The sequence below is a fragment of the Bos mutus genome, chromosome 24 (assembly GCF_027580195.1).
Source record: "Bos mutus isolate GX-2022 chromosome 24, NWIPB_WYAK_1.1, whole genome shotgun sequence".
Lineage (NCBI taxonomy): Eukaryota > Metazoa > Chordata > Mammalia > Artiodactyla > Bovidae > Bos > Bos mutus.
In genome coordinates, this window is record NC_091640.1 from 25,591,396 (window position 1) to 25,613,565 (window position 22,170).

The window sequence follows — 22,170 nt, forward strand, 5'->3', positions numbered from 1 at the left end:
ATTCAAGTGAAAACTGCATATGATTAAATCAGATGTATGATTAAATTGGATGTTATATCCTGAAGGGCTGTGATGTAGCCTTAATCTGGGAACATTTTTCAGTTCTTCTTTTAAATATTAGTATTTTGTTAAAATATTTCTCCTTTGGTACCAAAAAGCGATAATCACTCCTGGGAAGGAGAGTTGTATGCTGTTAGGCTTTTGATGAAAGCTGTCTGACTTAACTGGCCTTGAATCCTTTGTGTTTGGGGGTGTTGGGGATCTGTGTAATTCATGTTGGCTTCCCTAATGTAGATACCAGTCTCTTGTGTAAGGTAAGCACTAAACCCAGCTTTGCTGAGTTGAGTTTATGAGACAGATAAATGCCTTGTTATAAATTATTAAATAATTTTTTTTCCCTCAAAAAAGTTGTAAAACTGCTGAAATGGATTCCAGTACAAATGTTGGCAATACATTCTGTTTTACAGTTGCCTTATGCTGTTTTCCAGAGCAGATTCAGATAATAAATGAATTTCATGATTGATTTTATCATGTTTGTATATAAAATATGGCCCAATTTACATAATAACTACTTTTTAAAATGTCCTGGGCAAAATAAATTATTTTTCTTATTTGGGTGATGAGTATGCATGTTGAATGCTAATGGAAAAAGTGTCCTCAGTCACAGAGGCTGTGGGAAAGCGTGGAGGTTGGTCCTCAGATGTGTTAATACAGGTGTGCATTGTGTGGTATCATAGGATGACTTGGGGTCAGAAGAATTGAGTATTTTGTCCTATCTCTAGTGGTCTATATCAGATGTTGCATTTTAAAGTGTTTTAGGGTTTGTTTTTTTCTCATTTTCTGGGAGAGAGGTATGTATCACACATAGGTAGCTCCTACTTACAGATTTTAGTAAACTCCAGTGGATGGGTAGGTAACACTATTGAAAGTGGAGTTTCAGGAGCCAGCTAATTCAGGGTTCTAAAAATTAGCTTATTTTTGTTCAAGAACTATATGGTACTGTTGGTCTTATTAGAGTTATGTCTAGTCTCAGCTTCTGAGCTATGCAGCTCAAGGTATGGGAGGAAATTTGGAGATAGCTCAGAGATGACTTGTACTTGCCATTTTTAATCAAATAACCTTCCCCCCGACCCCACCCCCTGTTTACATTCTGATAATGTCCCAGTTTAATCTTGGAACTGAGGTGAGAGAGAAGACGCCACTAGATTTATGTGAAACATCTGCTGCCAAGTTGATTCTTAATACTTGAGGATCTTTTATTTTTTTTTTTTTTTTTTTTAAAGAAAACAACTAAGTTGTCTTTAAGGAAAAAAAAAAAAAACTCAGTTTGTTGATGGCCAGTTAATTGGAACTGAGATCTGCTAAAACTAGTGATTTCAGCACTTCCTAGGTATTCTGAACACCACAGGTCCCCACTGAAGGTTTAGCATAGGACAGATGCCTTATGGAGGCAAGGTGGTTTCTAAAAGGGAGGTTGAAAGAGGGGGAAGGTAATGCTTTTCAGATCATTAAAGTGTTTACCTATGACGTTACCTGTGTTCTATTCAGGGTCCAGGTGGAGGCCCGAACCACTCGGGTCTAAAACCTGAAGGCTTTAAAGAACCAGGCAGCTGCTTGTTGGGCTTATCTGGTCGGAGGCCTAGAATTGTGTTTCTAGTCTGAGGTTCCTCAAAAATGGGTCTTGACCCTGCTCCAGAGCTCCCTGGGGTGTTTGGTAAAAATGAAGATTGTTGAGCTCCTTCCTCAGACATTCTGAGTGAAGGCTTGCCAGCTTCTGCTCTGTTCCGTCTCAGTTGGTCGCAGACAGCTAGTGCTCCCTTAAGGTAGGCAAATCGGAAGCCAAGTCATTTAGGGACCCTGTAGCGGGAGGTGTGCTTAAAGTCTGAAAGTAGAACAAAATCTTGGTGGGGACAATGTATGTAGTCAACATTTTTCTTGATGATCTCTTCATGGTGAGTGTAGGAGAAAATGAGCAGGGAAGAAAAATGGGTGCATAAATTCAGTAAGTTTAGCGGTTTTAAAGAGATGTGGAGAGATTCACGAAGATGACTTGTTTTTCTGAAGATGATAATCAGATGTTCTCCATCTCCAGTGGAGATGCATCAACAGGAAAGTGGCTCCAGCAGCAAATTAGGGCACATGTAAGGAAGAATCTCCTGAAACAAAGGCTATCAAACTTCGAAATAAATTACCGCTGCATACCGAGAGCTTCTTTTTCTAGAAAGTGAGCTATAAACTATTGAGAGTCATTCCAAGCCACAGGAAGGGACATACCAAATGAATCTTTAGATGCTGTTTAGCTTTGTTTTAATAAAAATTTCAGGCATACTCAAAATCTTTAATATCTGCCTCATTAAAATACAGGCATGTATTTGTTATAAAAATGTCAGTTTAACTTTGAATTTGCCATGACAATGGGGCATTTATTCCTCTTATAAACTCTCAGTTTCCACATAAGATTAAGAAAGAAAAAAACTCAGTATTTTAAATGTTCTGTTGGAGAAATTACTGTGTTAGGGGCCATGACTACCTTTGTCTATTCTTACGTTCAATTGATTACTCAGCCTAATTGTACTTAATTAATACGAGCTGTCTTTAATTTGACTCTACATTTTTAAAATAGCTTCTTTCCTTAAATATAGGACTTCCCTGTATCTCAGATGGTGAAGAATTTGCCTGCAACACAGGAGACCCGGGTTTGATCCCTGGGTTTGAAAGGTCCTCTGGAGAAGGGAATGGCAACCCACTCCAGTATTCTTGTCTGGAGAATTCATCCTCCTGGACAGAGGAGCCTGGCAGGCTACAGTTCGTGGGGTCGCAGAGTCGGACACGACTGAGCGACTAACACCACTACTCCTTCCTTAAATATCTGTTCAGTTCAGTCGCTCAGTTGTGTCCGACTCTGCGACTTCATGGACTGCAGCCATATCTGTAATTTACCTTAACTGCTTTTATAGCCCATTTATATCATAGGCTGCCAACCTGTGGCCAAATTCAAAACCAAAAAGGGCAAGCTCAAGCCTAATTTGCTAGAAATCGGGTCTCCTGCATTACATGCAGATTCTTTACCATCTGAGCCACCAGGAAATCCCAAAGAAGTTACTGCACTGATACATATCAGATAAGGTCAGTGGTAGAGGTCGGTACTCAACCATCCACCTCCTTTTTCTCCTTTTACCTTTCATAACAGTTTCCTGTCCTGGGAGTAAACCTAGGGGCTCCTAAACTGCTCTGTGAGTTGTGCAGATTTGGGAATTCTGTAAATATGTTAGCAGTCGATCCTGAGGCCCATCAGCAAGTCCTGGGTCAGTAGGGAGCACCCAGTACGAGCAGTGACCATTGTGTGTGGAACTGAAGGGACCCCCTAGCTCTGGGTTCCGAGTTGCTCTGGCAGCCTCGTGGTCCTTAGGCTGATAAGCCAAGAGATTCCTTATGGAGCAAACCAAAGGAGAATGGGGCCCAACGTGCAGCTGGCAGATAGGCCAGAACCTCTTTAGTTCCTGCCACATACCAAGCCTGGCACAGTGTGGACATGAAAATGTTAGCTTCCAGCAGACATAGGTCTCTTTCTTTTTCCACTGTCTTTGTCATCATTAAGGAAAAATTAGTGGTGTAGTGTTTAGTTCAGATGTCTTCAATTTTCTGAAACCATCTTTTGTTCTCTTTTAAAATAAAACTATTTTAATAATCTGAAATTTTATCTCATGTATGATCCTGGTAATGTAAAATGCACAGGTAAACATTACTATTTTCTATGACTCTAATGTTATGTCATGATTCTGCAAGTAGGATTAGATCTTAAACCTATGTACTGTCAATTATTTGCATCTGTTCATTCATTAGTAAAATGTATTTGGTATAGTTGAAGTTTTAATAAATCCCCGATTTTCTCTTTAACCAGTTTATTAGGCTTTATTAAAAAACTCAGAATATAGAATGACACATAAGCATTGTTATTAGACATATTTTGACTCATACTCTTTGAAAATCTCATGATTTTGGAATTTATTATTTGTTTAGCATCCTTTTATTGAACTATAATTGATTTACAATATCTTGTGCCTTTTTATTAAATGAAAAATATTAATATAATTATCAAACTTCATTTATTTCCATGCTATGTCTGTTAATAATATCTCTAGGCCAGATAAGCCATATTAGATACTAGATATTCAAGTGGAATTTCTTCTAAATTCAGTTTCAAATCCATAAAGTTATTATTTATGATCTAATTAAAAACCTAGAATTAGTCTTGACACATCCCTCTCACTCACTGCTTATATATCCAATCCATGAACAAATCCTGGTACTTTGCCTCTTAAATGTTTCAAAAATCCATGGGCTACTACCCTTCTAGTCCTTCTCAAGCTCCCATTACCTTTTGTCTTGACTTTGCATTTATTTTCTAACCAGCTCCCTGAGTCTGTTTTTGGTTTTCTCCAGTCTGCTCTCTCCAGTAGTGTTTGCTGTCACCAAAGGTGGTCGTATCTCTGCTTTCAAATCTTCCCATGACTTCTGTGGTTTTCATGGGAGAAAGACCGCTATCCTTAGATGGCCCATCTATACCACCAGAGGTTCACAGGAGCATAAATGGTGCACAAGCAGGGGCCATGTTTGTTTTTGTTCACTGTTGAATCTCTGGTGAGGAAATTCATAAGAGGATTTCAAGAGTCAGTTTTTAATCTTTTACCTCTGGGGCTTATTGCTGTATTTATTTATGTATGTGACTATTTTGTTTTAAAGGTGGCAGTCCTCATTCCTTTCCGCAATCGCCACGAACATCTTCCAATTTTTTTCTTGCATCTGATCCCGATGCTCCAAAAACAGCGGCTGGAATTTGCCTTTTATGTCATTGAACAGGTGAGAATAATTTTAAAAATGGTAACTAGGTCTACTAGAACTTAATAAACTCTTAGATATTGTGTGATTAGAGATGCTTAGTACCTTGGTTTTATATTTGGATACGATTCCATTTTGGATTATGTATACCACATTTGGTTAATCCATTTATCAGTTGATATGCTTCTATCATTTTTAATAATCTAAAGTCTTACCTATTAAAGTGAAATATACACGTAACTGTTCTTCATACTATCAGCTCGTTTTTTTCTCTGTAAATGTTTTTGTCTGGGGATTCAAATGTTTACAGTTTCTTTTGGTCCTAAACCTTTTGGAAATATTCTCTGTACGTCTGTGTCTTTCTCCTTCTGTCATCACCTAGTTTTGTGCTTAAGGTGTCATCTTGGATTTCTTCCTTGTTCTTTCCCTCATCTCACTTCCCAAACACTAGAGTCCTTGCTGAATTTTATCACTGATTTCTATATACTGTTTCTAAAATGGTGCACTTTGTTCATGTTTTGAATACATTGTAATTTGGATACTTTTGGTTTTAACATTGTTGACCTGGCTTTATCCTGATTGTTCCTTCTTTTCACTAAATCTGACTAAAAGCATATTTCCTTATTTATCAGTAGACAGAAAGTGACCTAGTTTATATTAGATGCTTCTGATTTTTTGTTTTTGAAATATTAGTAAATATTCAAATTCTCTTCCTAAGATGGTTCCATTTAGTGTGTTTTCCCAGCTTCTTTATGGGTGATTCTCCATCTTTTTTTGTTTTATATTTTTCACTCTTAGCTTTTCTGCCTACATTTCCCACCCTGGAAATACTTGGTATTTAATATAACTTAAACTTGGTCTGTATGTAAGTCACCCTTTTAAGGTCTGTTTCCTGCTCATATGATGATGTATTAATATATTGTGCATATGTGCTTTTTAATGCAACTACCTATGTTACCAAAATTAACTTTTTTCACCTGATAGTAAATTAAAAATTTTAGCCACTTTCTTGGTAGATGTGGGACTTCCCAGGTGGTGTGATGGTAAAGAATCCGCCTACCAATGCAGAACACATAAGAGACACAGGTTCAGTCCTGGGCTCAGAAAGATCCCCTGGAGAAAGAAAGGGCAACCTACTCTAGTATTCTTGCCTGGAAGATCCCACGGACAGAGGAGCCTGGTGGGGTACAGTCCACAGGGTCGCAAAGAGTTTGACACAACTGAGCACACAACTGAGCCAAGCTTCTAGGCCTGTTTTACCAACTTCTGGTTTCCTTTTTTGAATCAGTCTTCATAATGTGGACGATGAGTTACCTATACCTACCTGTGTCTTAAAGGCTTTTCGTCTGGGAGTCTGACACAATTGAATCACTTTGTGTATGTGATGAAAAAATCTGCAAAGCAGCTAAGATCCTTATTTTCTAAACCTCTTAAGTCTGAATCTCAGCCTTGATCAATATTAATTCAGGCTTGTATATTTGATAGTGTGGGGCTTTGAGCTAGTAACATCTTTACCATGTAGGAAATGTGAAGAATTATTTTCCTGCTGGACTGGTGCCTAGAAGAGCCAATCCTTTGGGGAGCAGCTCAGAGCCCCCAGTTATATATGAAGGATAGTACACATATTTCTGTCCCTTCCTTCTTTTGCTGTTGAATCAGATGTGCATTTTGAGTGATGGAGAATGGTCAACCAGGATGCAACATTTTTGTCTTGAACAAGGGTGTTGCCATTTTCTGAGCTTTGGGCACACAGAATACTAGTGAGGAGAAGTGGGGCTTCTGTTTTTGTTTCAGTTTGGTTTAGGGATTTGCTCAAGCATATGCATGTGTGTGCGTGTGTGTGTGAGTGTGAGTGCTGTGCCACAATCTCATGTACCTCTGTGGAGGTTCCCCTTAGCTTTTTAGTGCCTTACTCTCAACCATGATGGATAGCCAAGAGTTCCCACAAGAGGAGACAAAGCCAATCTAACAAAAAGGATTATAGAAAATGGACACAGTGGAAGGAAGAGAGAACATTTTTGAAAAAAAGAAATTAATAGAAATACAAATTCATAATCACTATCCACAGAGAGTAAAGGAAAGACAATGAGCCCATGAAATGAAAACAGGACTTCATTAAAAAAAGAGAGAGAGAGAATCAGAAAAAGTTAGAAAAGAAAATGGGATAAGTGAAACAAAGCTTTCAGTAGACAAACGTAAGAAGATAACTCTTAAACTAGAATCAGACAGGAGAAGTTAAGAAAGAAGGTACCAGTACAGCACAGAGGCGACCATCTCCAAGGTGGTCCCTGACTAGCCCCGCCTCCTCGTGTGGCCTCCTGCCCCAGTGACTGTGGGAAGCACACTGAGGAGTGACAGTGTGTGACTCTCGAAGCTGGGTCATAAAGGACATCGCTGCTTCTGCTGTGGTCTCTTGGATCTCTTGCGCTTGAGGAAGCCAACTGCCATGTCATGAAGATACTCAGGCAACCCCATGGAGAAAATTGACTTGCTAGCGTTACCTTAACTGGCCATGTGACTTAGCTATTTTGGAAGTGGATCTGCCAGCTGAAGTCCAGACATCACGGAGCAGTGATCAGGGATCTTTGTCAGAGTTTCCTATCACAGTGCTTTGAGCATCGTAAGTGCTGTGGTGTGATGAACCACCGGTTTTGCTGCGATTTGTTCCACATCAGTTGATGAGAATGTATTTCCTAATCAGAGTTCTGGAAAAATACAGCAAAAAAAAATGGGGATGGGAGGGGTAAAACAACAAAGACGTAATGTAAGAATATCCCAGAAGCAAAGACATGAGTCTTCAGATTAAAAGGGTCCACATGTACCCATGAATAAAATACAGATCTATAAAACATATTACTTTAAAATTTGTTTAATACAACTTAGAAGATAACAAAAACATTCTATAGGAACAATTGCTCGTGATTATGTGTCAGAATCATATGAACCTTCTCAGCAGTGCTGATACCTAGATGATTGTGGAGCCACATGCCTTTAAAACTCTAGGGGAAAGTAATTTTTACCTAGAAGTTTTTTACCCAGTCAGTATATCAATCAAGTGTGCAAGTAGACTGATGGCATTTTCATTCATTCATTAGCTAAATACACACACACACACACACACACGTATACATATATACATACATACATATATATGTGTGTGTGTGCTCAGTCACTTAGTCCTGTCTGACTCTCTGCAACCCAGTGGAATGTAGCCTGCCCATGGCTCCTCTGTCCATGGGAATTCCCAGGCAAGAACACCAGAGTGGGTTGCATTTTCTTCTCCAGGGTATCTTCCTAACCCAGGGATGGAATCTCCATCTCCTGCATTGGCAGGTGGATTCCTTACCACTGAGCCACCTGGGAAACCCTCTCTCTCTTTCTCTCTGTCTCTGTCTATATATATCTATATATATGTGCTGCTAAGTTACTTCAGTCATGTCCGACTCCGTGTGACCCCATAGACAGCAGCCCTCAGGCTTCTCTGTCCATGGGATTCTCCAGGCAAGAATACTGGAGTGGGTTGTCCACACACACACACACACACACACACACACACACACACACCATATATATATACATTGCTATATTTACATAGCATATATATATATATTTAATTTTCCCCTGTGGATCCGGACATAGGAAGTTGCTGAAGGAAGTTCCTCAACAAACTGACAGAGCCAAGTGAAGGACACAGCTGATGTAGGTGCAGGAAGAGGCCCAGGATGATGGCCACAGCTGCTCAGACCAGGCCAGACTGGAGCAAGATGTGAGGGCAGTTGGGAGCTAGAGCTGAGCTTGGAGGGTGGAGGAGGAAGTGATAGATGGTTTCATGTATGTGAATGATTGCATCAGTTATTAATAAACACGGCATGCCTATTGGGGCTTTTGTGCAAAATAATAACAGTTATATATTAAGTTAAGAAAAGTGAAGATAGTAATTAATCCCAGTTTGAGGAAGAAAACAGAATCGTAATTTATTCTACACAAATATTTACATAGTTGTAGTAATGCAAACACAAATTTGTGACATAACTCTGTTGGGAGAGTGGAGGGAGGGGCAGTGAGTGTGGAGGTAAAAATCCTCAGTGACCATGATAAGAAATCAATAGTGTCTAAAAAGTGAATGAGGCAAGAGGATATCAGAACTTGCATTACCTTGAAATATAGAGGTGAGTCTAGAATAAACTTCTAGATGTATATAAATGTATTGCTTTTGAAAGATGAAGGGGGGTTAGATACAGAACTTATTTTTATTATAAGCCATTAAGTATTAGGTCTACATTTAATAAAAACAATTTTTTAAAATCTTAAAGGAAAGTCATTTGTTCAAACCGAGGATGTACCAGTAATAACATTGTAATTTAACTGCCTTTTGTTTTTATCCTCTCCATCTTACTGGTGAGGAAAAGCTTTAAAAAATAAAGTGATTTCTGTTATCTCAAGTTAATGCAGGACTCAGGACTAAAACTTAGTACTTTTGCACTCTTGAGGGAGCACTCTGGTGATGACTGCATTGTGTATCTCATTTGCTTCCATCATAATTCTTTTTTTGTTTTAAGTTTTGGAAATGATTGCTAACAAATATAGCTAAGGCATAGGTAATTTCGCTCTAATTTTCTTTAGCTGTAGAATGAAAGTTTTTATTGTCAATGTACCTTTATATAATTTCCCTCGTAAGTAAAGGGAAGTGGTTATAATATAGGAAGTTGGATTCTGTGTGGTAAGTTCCCACTTTGTTTGTCTCTTATAATGTTCTTGGTCTGTATCATAAACAAGAATAATAAAAATAGAAACTCTTGCCTGGGTACTATATAGTGGAAGTGACAAATAAATTCAAGGGATTAGATCTGATAGAATGCCTGAAGAACTATGGACAGAGGATTGTGACATTGTAAAGGAGGCAGTGATCAAAACCGACTCAAGGAAAAAAAATGCAAAAAGGCAAAATGGTTTTCTGAGGAGGCCTTACAAATAGCTGAGAAAAGAAGAGAAGCAAAAGGCAAAGGAGAAAAGGAAAGATATATCCATCTGAATGCAGAGTTCCAAAGAATAGCAAGGAGAGAAAAGAAGGCCTGCCTAAGTGATCAATGCAAAGAAATAGAGGAAAACAACAGAATGGGAAAGACTAGAGATCTCTTCAAGAAAATTACAGATACCAAGGGAACATTTCATGCAAACATGGGCTCAATAAAGGACAAAAACGGTGAGGACCTAACAGAAGTAGAAGATATTAAGAAGAGGTGGCAGGAATACCCAGAAGAATTGTACAAAAAAGATCTTCATGACCCAGATAACCACAATATGATCACTCACCTAGAGCCAGACATCCTGGAATGCAAAGTTAAGTGGGCCCTAGGAAGCATTACTACCAACAAAGCTAGTGGAGGTGATAGAATTTCAGTTGAGCTATTTCAGATCCTAGAAGATGATGCTGTGAAAGTGCTGTATTCAGTATGCCAGCAAATTTGGAAAACCCAACAATGGCCACAGGACTGGAAAAGGTCCTTTTTCATTCCAATCCCAAGGAAAGGCAATACCAAAGAATGCTCAAAGTACCGCACAGTTGCATTTATCTCATATGCTAGCAAAGTAATGCTCAAAATTTTCCAAGCCAAGCTTCAACAGTACGTGAACCGTGAACTTCCAGATAGATGTTCAAGCTGGATTTAGAAAAGGCAGAGGAACCAGATCAAATTGCCAACATCCATTGGATCATCGAAAAAGCATGAAAGTTCCAGAACAACATCAACAACTTCTTTTTGACCACGCTAAAGCCTTTTACTATGTGGATCATGACAAACTGTGGAAGATTCTTAAAGAGATGGGAATACCAGACCACCTTCACTGCCTCCTGAGAAATCTGTATGCAGATCAAGCAGCAACAATTAGAACTGAGCATCGAACAACAGACTGGCTCCAAATTGGGAAAGGAGTACGTCAAGGCTATATATTGTCATCCTGCTTATTTAACTTCTATTCAGAGTACATCATGTGAAATGGGCTGGATGAAGCTCAAGCTGGAATGAAGATTGCCAGGAGAAATATCAATAACCTCAGATATGCAGATGACACCACTGTTATGGTAGAAAGTGAAGAGAAACTAAAGAGCCTCTTGATTAAAGTGAAAGAGGAGAGTGAAAAGGCTGGCTTAAAACTCAACATTCAAAAAACTAAGATCATGGTATCCAGTCCCATCACTTCATGGCAAATAGATGGGGAAACAATGGAGACAATGCCAGACTTTATTTTCTGGGGCTCCAAAATCACTGCAGATGGTAACTGCAGCCATAAAATTAAAAGATACTTCTTGAAAGAAAAGCTGTGACCAACCTAGACAGCATATTAAAAAGCAGAAAGCAGAGACATTACTCTGCCCACAGAGGTCCATATAGTCAAAGCTGTGGTTTTTCTAATAGTCATGTATGGATGTGAGAGTTGGACCGTAAGGAGAGCTGAGCACTGAAGAATTGATGCCTTTGAACTGTGGTGTTGGAGAAGACTCTTGAGAGTCCCTTGGACTGCAAGGAGATCCAACCAGTCCATCCTAAAGGAAATGAATCCTGAATATTCATATGAAGGACTGATGTTGAAGCTGAAGCTCCAGTAAATACTTTGGCCACCTGATGTGAAGAACTGACTCATTAGAAAAGACCCTGATGCTGGGAAAGATTGAAGGTAGGAGGAGAAGGGAACGATGGAGGATGAGATGGTTGAACGGCATCACCCATTTGAAAGATATGAGTTTGAGCAAGCTCTGGAAGTTGGTGATGGACAAGGAGGCCTGGCATGCTCCAGTTTATGGGGTTGCAAAGAGTTGGACACAACTGAGCAACTTAACTGAAAGGAAAATAGTTTTAAGAAAGGTAGTTGGGTTTTGTATAGTAAGTTCCAGTTGTTTTTGTCTCTACAAATGCCTTTGTGTCTATTATAAGCAATACAGAGTTAGCCCCCCTCCCCCGGCCTTATTATGTAAGAGAAGGGTCCCTGCTTCTTGATTAACTTTGTTTCCCACTTCTTTTAGTCTTGACACCATATGGAAAGCTTCACTAAAAAATGCAACCTGTATTATTTTCAGTGGCTTTTTTTTTTTCCTGGTCATAAATAACTTGTATCCTGATGTATTTGAAGTAAAACAGAAACATGAATTACATCATTATATAAATGTGATGATCTCCCAGTGGACTTGATAATAACAGTGTTTTCTCGTGTGTTACCAAAGTATAAAATAAAGTAATAATTCAAACATTATGTTTGATAATCCTAAAGCATTTATCTATTTGATGTGGATGTGTTTATTTTTGCTATTTGACCATGATTCAACAAGTTAGAAAGCTACAGAAAAAAGTCATGGCAGAGCCTGAGTACATTTCTGTTTTTCTCTCCATGTAGACTGGCACACAGCCTTTTAACCGAGCAATGCTCTTCAACGTGGGCTTCAAAGAGGCCATGAAAGACAGCGTCTGGGACTGTGTCATCTTCCACGATGTGGATCATCTACCTGAAAATGACCGAAACTATTATGGATGTGGAGAAATGCCACGTCACTTTGCAGCCAAGCTGGATAAATACATGTATATGTGAGTAACGGCAGTGTTCCTGATACGGTACAACATGTTCGCGCTCAGTCATGTCCAACTCTGTGCAATCCCATGGGCTGTAGCCCGCCAGGTTCTTCTGTCCATGAAATTCTCCAGGCAAGAATACTGGAGTGTGTTGCCAGGCCCTCCTCCAGGAGATCTTGCCGACCCAGGGACTGAGCCTGCCATCTCCTGCCTTCACAGGCAGGTTCTTTACCATCTGAGCCACCTGGGAAGCCAGATGCGGTGCAACATACCTGCAAAATTATATCATTAAAGTGGAAGCAGCGTTATGTGCCTGGATCTAAGGGGGCCCAGGAGCCTAGAGAATACCTGTCACTCCAGCCCACCTTCACAGGGAGCTGGTACATAGAGTCGCTTGTTATCCCGGTGCTTCCTCACACACAGGTTTCAGTGTGGGGTGGTAGGAAAGAAAGCCTGGTTTCTATGGTCAAGGAAGTGTGGATCCAGTTTCTGGCTTTTACATTTGGCAGTTAGAGGGCTTGGTTGTCCCAGGACATGCATTTCTGAACGCTGGTATCCTTGTTCAGGAAGCAGGAGAACCCACCCATGGGTTCTGCAAGTTCCCAGGCTCTGAGCTGCGCAGGCAGGAGCAGGGCACAGGCTGGCTCCCCTGTGTTCCCCTCCTCCAGGGATGTTCCAGTGCAGGGAAAGCCCTCTCTTCTGCAGCCCATTTTCTCTTCTTTTGAAGCTGTGTTTTCTTGACCTGCCTTTAATATTAAGAGACATTTTTTTGTTCTGTGATGGGAAATATATTGAAATGATATCATCATTGGAGCTGTGACAGTAAACTTAAATTGACATTAAGCAAGCAGGCCTGATCTGTGAAAGAGATCACAGATTTTATTGACTAACGGAAGTGGAGAGGAGAGAAAATAGCTTGGAGCAGGGAGATATCGGCTCCATCACCATTTCACCTGCTGCCTGACCTGCAGAGCTCGAGAAGCAGGAAGTCTCTGTGATAAGGACCTGGCAAATCAGCTCAGAAATGAGAAGAGTGCTTTTTGTTTTTAAAACTGGTCATTGTCATTATTAGAAAATCTCCTTTTTACCATGGTATCAGAAATCCAAGTCTGGCATTACCTTGGGAAGATCACCCTGGTTCAGGATCTGATTCTTTGCACTTCTAGAAACTCAATTTTGGTCAATCTGCTAGAGTCACATTAAAATCAGGGGAATTGATTTTTGCTAAGACTTTCCTGATAGCTCAGTTGGTAAAGAATCTGCCTGCAATGCAGGAGACCTCAGTTCAATTCCTGGGTCGGGAAGATCCGCTGGAGATGGGATAGGCTACCCACTACAGTATTCTTGGGCTTCCTTTGTGACTCAGCTGGTAAAAAATCTGTTTTTTTTTTTTTACTAAATTTTACTAAAGATTTTTATTTAATCTTATAAATTAAAATTTAATAAATTTTAGTAAAGATTTTTGATAAAAGATAATGAGTGTCATAGAAATGAAGAATTCTCAATTTTTGTTTGAAAATATTAATTTCTAATGAATAAAGTCATCTTATCTACCTAGACTAATCCTAGGACTTCCCAGGTGGCGTTAATGGATGGTAACGATGACCCTATATGCAAGACAGCAAAAGAGAAACAAAGAACAGACTTTTGGACTCTGTGGGAGAAGCTGAGGGTGGGATGATTTGAGAGAATAGCATTGAAACATGTATATTACCATATGTGAAATAGATCACCAGTGCAAGTTCAGTTCATGAAACAGGGCACTCAAAGCTGGTGCACTGGGATGACCCTGAGGGACGGGATGGGGAGGGAGGGAGCTGGGAGGGGGTTCAGGGTGTGGGACTCATGTACACCCGTGGCTGATTCATGTCAGCGTATGGCAGAAACCACTACAGTAGTGTAATGTAATTAGCCTCCAATTAAAATAAATAATTAAAAAAAAAAAAAAACAAAACCACCAGCCAGTGCAGGAGACAGAAGATACATGGCTTCAATCCCTGGATGGGGAAGATCCCCTGGAGGAGGGCATGGCAACCCACTCTAGTATTCTTGACTGGAGGATCCCATGTACAGAGGAGCCTGGTGGGCTGCAGTCCATAGGGTTTCACAGGGTCGGACGCAACTGAAGCGACTTAGCATACAGACTAATCCCAGGGTTCATAGGGTATCTTGGAAGAGCATTGCAGGAATAGGCAGCTAGTTTTTTCAAAATTAAATGCTAGACTTGCTTTTACTAGTTTATATTTATCCTCATCTATCTAATAATATATTTAATAAAGATCAATTAATTTAGGAAATTAGCTTGGTAACATCTAACATTGCATTAGCAGCTATTGATGTATTTGATCAAGTTTACTTTTGGTGTGAAAATAGACCATTTTTTGAACCCTAGGTTTTGAGTCTTACAAAGTAACAATACTAAATAGTGAATTTCAGTTACCACAAGTGTTTTATGTAACACAGTTAGGTGTACCTATTTCACTAGAATATGAAGATGCTTTGTTTCTTGGTGTGCTTTATATTTCCAAAAATATGATTTAATCAGCATGATTGTTTATATGGAAATAGAGGTATATTTTGCAAAGCACGTAGAAGATCTAAAAGTCAACTTCATATGGCACACTGTCTTGATTTCATTTTTAGAATGCTGTTTTCTGCTTTCTTTTGTAGTCTTCCTTATAAAGAGTTTTTTGGTGGTGTAAGTGGACTGACAGTGGAACAGTTCAGAAAGATCAATGGTTTTCCTAACGCCTTCTGGGGCTGGGGAGGGGAAGACGATGACCTTTGGAATAGGTATGTTGAGGTACAAATTACTTAAAATTGGAATTTCTAATAATTTCCTTTCTATCCCAGGAAAGGATTCTTTTGGAAAATCTTTGTGGTTCCTAAATCCTGTGTTGTGTTTTTCTCTTGTTTCATAAATTACTGACAGCACGTACACTCGAGCATTCTGTTGTATTTTAAATAGAACTCAAGTAATTATTTTTATATTTTATTTCTTAATGTATTTTCCTTTCCGTACATTGTATCTTAGGGTTCACTATGCTGGATATAATGTAACAAGACCAGAGGGGGACCTGGGAAAATACAAGTCTATTCCTCATCACCATCGAGGTGAAGTCCAGTTCTTAGGACGGTAAGTTTAGTATCTTTAGATAGCGAGGTTTCAAAGTTATTTAACATATGAAAGATCTTTTTGAAAATGCATCACATTCCCCACAAAAAAAAAAAAATACTTTTGAAGGGAATTGTCTGTTGATATCATTTTTCTTTATAAAAGTAAAGCATTCTTGTGCTGCTTTTTTTAAAATAGTTTTATTTATTTATTTATTATTTTTGGCTGTGCTGAGTCTCCGGTGCTGTGTGGGCTTTTTCCTAGTCGTGGCGAGTGGGGGCTGCTCTGCAGTTGCAGTGGCTTCTGTTGTGGAGCGCGGGCTCTGAGGCATGCCGGGTCAGCACGTGTGGCACATGGACTCAGTTGCTCTGCGATACATGGGATCTTCCCAGACCAGGGGTCAAACCCGTGTCTCCTGCATTGGCAGGTGGATTCTCCACCACTGAGCTACCAGGGAAGTCCTTGTGCTTGTTTTGAAAAGATACATACACATGTATGTATACTTACACACACACACACACACACACCTATATATTAAAGAGCCTGGTTAATTGTTTATGTAAAAAGTTTTTCCTTAGCATAAAGCCTAACGCATTTTATTTCTTAAGGATATCTAAGTTGTACAAGTACAAAATAATTATTTTTCAGATAGCATTTTAAGACTAGTAAAAATGCTAATTTAGAATGTGGTGTAGAAGGATTTTTAATTATGTGTAAGAACCCAAAATTGTAAAGAGCTTTAAATGCTTTACTGGTAAGAATGACCTTGAGCATATTCTCATGTTTTTCTTTTGAAACATGTTTCTGTTACTTTTAATTTTTTTCTTTAATGCTGTAGGTATAAATTACTCAGATACTCAAAAGAGCGCCAGTACATCGATGGGTTGAACAATTTAGTATACACGCCAAAAGTACTGGTTGATAGGTTGTATACAAATATATCTGTAAACCTCATGCCAGAGTTAGCTCCAATCGAAGACTATTAAAGGAAGTAGCTTTCATGGCAAGACCGCAATGCTGGATCGGAAACTGGGAGTGCGCCCCTAGCGGAGGTCAGTGAATGGATGCGTCACAGTGCTCTGGGTGGTGAGAAGAGCCTGCGTTCTCAGTGTTTATTTGTGGGATTGTATACAGTCAGCCTTCTTCCACCCACCCATCTTTTACCGAGACACACCCCCTGGCGAGCACTGCAGAGACCAGATGCAGTTAAGTCTGGCAGTTACAGGAGCTCCCTACGAAGAGAAAATTTTTATACTAAAATCTATAATTTAATTCAAGAGAATGCTTTATTTCCATTTAAACATATTTTGTACATATGTGGTGTAAATTAATGTGTTCAAATTGTTGAAAAATAAGATGTGTTGCAGTTTTGCATGTAACGGGTGATGCCTTTATGGGACTTTTATAAACCTTTTTTATTTGCATGGAATAAAACCCTGTAAATTTATGTCACTAAACAAAGGTTAACCTTGTGTGAAATGAAGGAACTGTCAATAATTGACAACCAACTAATAAATACACTGTTATACTAGTTTTGAGCTTTAGACCTTCAGCTTTTTGTGGAAGAAGTCACAGCTTCTGTAGGGTTTTTAAGGGTAAGAAGAGAGGACTTAAATAGCTTTTCTTCCTACCAGAATTACCTTTTTTTTCCTTGCTTGCAATCTCATCAGGTTTTGCTAAATCACAACCATATTATTTATGCATATTGCATGAGTATTACTAAGAAAATCTTAAAAGTTGTGATGTGACGCGATATAAAGGAGCTCTTTGTTAACCGTCTCTCATGTACCTCTGGTGTAAGTGTCAGGGATTTTGTGCCTCAAAAAATGTTCCCAAGGTCGCGTGTGGTTGTACACTGTACTTTTTTAATTCACAGTGAATAGCACTTTTATTATTTCCAGTTCAGAAGAGCCAAAAAAAACTTTCATTTAAGAAAAAAGCAAAACAATTTTTTAAAAGATTGAGTTATGGAAAACCCAGTAGTACTTAAAACATACAAATGAATTATACTATTAGATAAAAAATTAAATGTTCTATTTTTATGAAGATAAATGCTTAGTAGATAAAAGCAGATTTTAAGTTTAATTATCAGACTCATAGAACTTCAAGTTTGGAAGGGACCCTTTTTAATGTTGGCTGGTTTCATTCAAACTGCGTGTATTTTTTTCACTTATAAGTTATTACATCTCTGGTGTTAAAATTTCCTCACTAAAACATAAATTAATAGAATTATATTAAGATACATTACCAATTATTTAAATACATTGGCTTTATTAAGACACCTCTCTAAAAACAGGTCTCTCTACCTGACATCAATTACTTAATCTTGAATTTGGATGGCATTTTCATAACAAAACCAAACAGTATCCTTACTTTGAAAATTATCAATTATGATTGACCAAAGATTCTTTAAAATGTCTTAAGATATTTTCACAAATTAAAACAAAAAATTATATATCTATGAAACAAACCTTCAATATCGAGGAACAAAATGGATTATTCACCTGACACAGATATAGTTATTTATCTCTCAGGTTGTAAGTTTAATTTTTAAATTGTCATTTTCTGTGGCAAATATTGATAACACAAATGACTGCAAACAAAACCATAAAATAATTGAAATTCTTACACTTTGAGAAAACTGATAGTTCTCTGTTAAACAAATTTTCTACATTTATTTCTTAGAAATATTTCCAAAATATTTGTTTTTCATTTTTTGATGAAAAGTCAAACCTTCTGGAAAGCAAGATATTTGTTCTTAAATTGTGTATCTATCTCTCAAAGCCCATGTAGTTTTTTAATTTGATGAAAGGAAAGAAAGTAGATTGAAAAAGTTAACATTTGTTGATCACTAACAAGATTGTAGGGGCATAGGAGCATAATTAACCCAATAATACTTAAATATTTTAGTCATGGGGGAAATTGGGGCTGTTTCTGAGTCTTATTAGGAAAACATATTTTTCTCTTTAATATGGAGCTGCCCACATTTTGGAATCTTCTCATTTTGATACACATTTTTATAGTTTCAAGAGAATTCCCTTCAACTAGATTTGCCTTATTTTCTTGGATTAAGTCTACTAGTAATTTTGTTTTAAGTGAGGGCCATGACTATTTTGCTTTTTTTAGTTTTGGATACAGTGTGGCATCCTGTGAAAACCATCTCATTAGTTTGCTTTTTATCCTTTGTTTTGCTTTTTAAGTGCAGACCTCAAATTGATTTTTGCATATAAATAGTAACTTTTATGTTTGCATATATGTGATTGAGCTTTGCCAATTACCTGTATAAAAAGAACTCTGTCCCCTGGTGGTGGTGGTGGTTTAGGACCTAAGTTGTGTCCAACTGTTTGCAACCCCATGAACTGTAGCCCTTCAGGCTCCTCTGTCCATGGGATTTCCAGGCAGGAATACTGGAATAGGTTGCCATTTTCTTCCCCAGGGGATCTTCCCAACCCAGGGATTGAACCCTGGTCTCTTGCATCTCCTGCCTTGCAGACGGTGTCTTTACCAACCGAGCCACCAGTTACAGCCGCCAGCCTGTAACTCTGTCCCATAAAAATTAACAAATACATTACAAATGCAGACTGTCTTTATAGCTCGGTGGCTTTGTTAGCGCGCATGTGTTGATTACCTACTCGATTAGGTGCAGTGCCAGGTATGTCAAAGAAAACATTTCCGTTCTAAACAAATCAAGTCAAGCAGATTAAAACCTTTCTAAAATTATGAAAACGTCTTCTGTTAACTTATGCATTGTATTTTTTAGTCTCAAAGGCAAGAAATGTATATAGATAGACATAATTCCGAGCTCCCTATAGCACTGCTGGGAAAGTTATACAGTGCCTTTCGACTAGAGAAAGTAGGAATGATTAATGGGCCTGTTTGTAGAAAAGAAAATGAAAAAGTGTACACATTTGCTGTAACATTATGTCTCAATTCTCATTCAGATTGTCATTTAAGTCTTTGCCAAAACTGGGGTTTAATGAATATTTTTTCAGTCTAAATATAAATTTCTGTTTGTAATTTGTGAAAAGGTGTTCCATAAAAATAAACCCTTATTTGCAATATTATGTAAATACAAAATTATGTGTTAAAACTTGCTTATTCTCCTTTCCTAGCCAAGGTATTGATACCCATTTTAAAACAAAATGGAAAAATACCAGTTCAATATTCTCCTTCATTTTGGAGGTTCTGTACAAGTCAAAGCAGATTGTGTGTCATTTGATTTGGCCTTTGTTTGTCTCGGTTATATTTCTTTGTGTACTTTTCAGACAAATACTGGTACTCTAGATGTATTATCTTGTATTTGCAAATATGCCAATGAGAGAACTGAAATGGTCATAGTGTTTATCAGAAAAAGGAAGTGTACTTAAGATTATTTTATTTATTAAGATCTAAAAGGCTTCTATATAAATGCACTGAAATAAATGCTAGTAATTTCTTGTACTCTCATTTTTTTTTTTTTTTTGCTTCTCATGGAAATGTTTGTACTTTTTTATCATTGTCTTTTATGAAATATAATGTTCTAAAGACCTTGTGTGATGATGTGATTATTTTCTCAGGACCTGTTTTTGGGGTTGTCTGGGGTTTTGTTGTGTTTGTGTTCCTGATTTTCAGGTGGACTATTGCTGAATGCTGTGGTTGTACTAGAATTTACACTGTAAGCATGAGGTGATCACATCTACCTTTGCAGCAGGGTCACTTAAATACATTTAGACACGACCTCATAGCTTGGACCTCAGAGGACACACAGTGATATTTAAATAGTGTTCATCAATACAATTAGTAATCTACTGTATCAATATGAATAGTTAAGAAGTCATTTTTGGCATAACTTTCTTCTCCCTGCACAACTTCAGTAAGCTGGTGTGTTGTAGGCAGAAATCTGAAGATCTTTAAGGCAGTCAAATCTCAGAAATACCTTGAGACTGGATTTGCATTTGGGACTAGATCATGAGATCATGACTTCTGTCAATTGGAATTATTTGTGTAATGAATTCTCAGTGTTATTAATTTTTATGCATAGTGTGACTTACTGGGATATTGTCACTAAACATCACACAGCCAGTCATTAAATCATAATCATTTAGGTATTCAAATCCTGCTAAGCCAGAAAATGGAGTTTGCTTAGTCTGCCCCAGGTTCCTACCTATAGTATTAGTGTGTCCTCTGATGATTTAATGGTTTTATTTTTTTGTTGTCTTTATTTTTTCCCCAATTTTATTGAGATACAATTGACATACAGCACTGTCTGAATAATGCTGTACAGCATAATGAAATAATGACCACGGTAAATTTAGTTGAACACCCATCATCTCATATAGATGCAAAAGAAAAGGAAAAAAGAAAGGGTTTTCCTTGTATCGATTTAAGGTTGTGGAGATATTCTGGACCAAAGTTATTTTTTTAGAAAAGGTGCTTCTTAAGGTGCACTTGATTTAAGTGACTTCAGAAAAGATAGTCCTGTATCACCCACAAATTAATACAAGAAAAATATATGGGTTGAAAAGTAAAACTTGTGGTGTTCGCAGCCGCCGCCGCGCCGCCGTCGCTCTCCAACGCCAGCGCCGCCTCTAGCTCGCCGAGCTCCAGCCGAAGGAGAAGGGGGGTAAGTAAGGAAGTCTCTATACCATGGCTCGTACAAAGCAGACTGCCCGCAAATCGACCGGTGGTAAAGCACCGAGGAAGCAACTCGCTACAAAAGCCGCTCGCAAGAGTGCGCCCTCTACTGGAGGGGTGAAGAAACCTCATCGTTACAGGCCTGGTACTGTGGCACTCCGTGAAATTAGACGTTATCAGAAGTCCACTGAACTTCTGATTCGCAAACTTCCCTTCCAGCGTCTGGTGCGGGAAATTGCTCAGGACTTCAAAACAGATCTGCGCTTCCAGAGTGCAGCTATTGGTGCTTTGCAGGAGGCAAGTGAGGCCTATCTGGTTGGCCTTTTTGAAGACACCAACCTGTGTGCTATCCATGCCAAACGTGTAACAATTATGCCAAAAGACATCCAGCTAGCACGCCGCATACGTGGAGAACGTGCTTAAGAATCCACTATGATGGGAAACATTTCATTCTTTAAAAAAAAAAAAAAAAATTCTCTTCTTCCTGTTATTGGTAGTTCTGAACGTTAGATATTTTTTTTCCATGGGGTCAAAAGGTACCTAAGTATATGATTGCAAGTGGAAAATAGGGGACAGAAATCAGGTATTGGCAGTTTTTCCATTTTCATTTGTGTGTGAATTTTTAATATAAATGCGGGGACATGAAGCATTAATGAAAGTCAAAATGTTTCAGTGAACAAGTTTCAGCAGTTCAACTTTATAACAATTATAAATAAACCTGTTAAATTTTTCTGGACAATGCCAGCATTTGGATTTTTTTAAAACAAGTAAATTTCTTATTGACTGCAAAAAAAAAAAAAAAAAAAAGTAAAACTTGTGTCTTTCTCAGCGCATTCCTAAGATACATTTTGGTGGACCTGAATTCCATAGCTAATTTAATCTTCCCAACTCCTACAGCTGAAGTCTGTGCTCTGGAAGATCTCCAAGAAGCATCAGACATTAACTACTTTCAAGGAGTTTACTGTCCTCTGTAAAACTGACAGAGTGGGACACTTGAAAATCTATGTGTCACTGAGTCACGTCTGACTCTCTGCAACCCCA

At 38.4% G+C, this 22,170-nt stretch overlaps 2 protein-coding genes across 3 annotated transcripts in view; both read left to right on the forward strand.

Annotated features, from left to right (window-relative positions):
- The window catches only part of B4GALT6 (beta-1,4-galactosyltransferase 6), a 69,770-nt gene extending 49,728 nt beyond the window's left edge, over positions 1-20,042 (forward strand). For both annotated transcript variants that reach the window (XM_005901044.3, XM_070361991.1), the window contains 5 exons: positions 4,744-4,860; positions 12,229-12,416; positions 15,072-15,194; positions 15,436-15,537; positions 16,355-20,042. In XM_005901044.3, the coding sequence (XP_005901106.1) occupies positions 4,744-4,860; positions 12,229-12,416; positions 15,072-15,194; positions 15,436-15,537; positions 16,355-16,502 (678 nt within the window). In that variant the 3' untranslated portion in view covers positions 16,503-20,042. The remainder of the gene's footprint in view (positions 1-4,743; positions 4,861-12,228; positions 12,417-15,071; positions 15,195-15,435; positions 15,538-16,354) is intronic.
- A 979-nt stretch (positions 20,043-21,021) lies between these two features.
- On the forward strand, positions 21,022-21,868 carry LOC102269751 (histone H3.3A). The gene has a single exon (XM_005901052.2). It carries the CDS (start codon positions 21,142-21,144, stop codon positions 21,550-21,552), a length of 411 nt encoding a protein of 136 aa, XP_005901114.2. The 5' UTR covers positions 21,022-21,141; the 3' UTR covers positions 21,553-21,868.
- Positions 21,869-22,170: the final 302 nt, after the last annotated feature.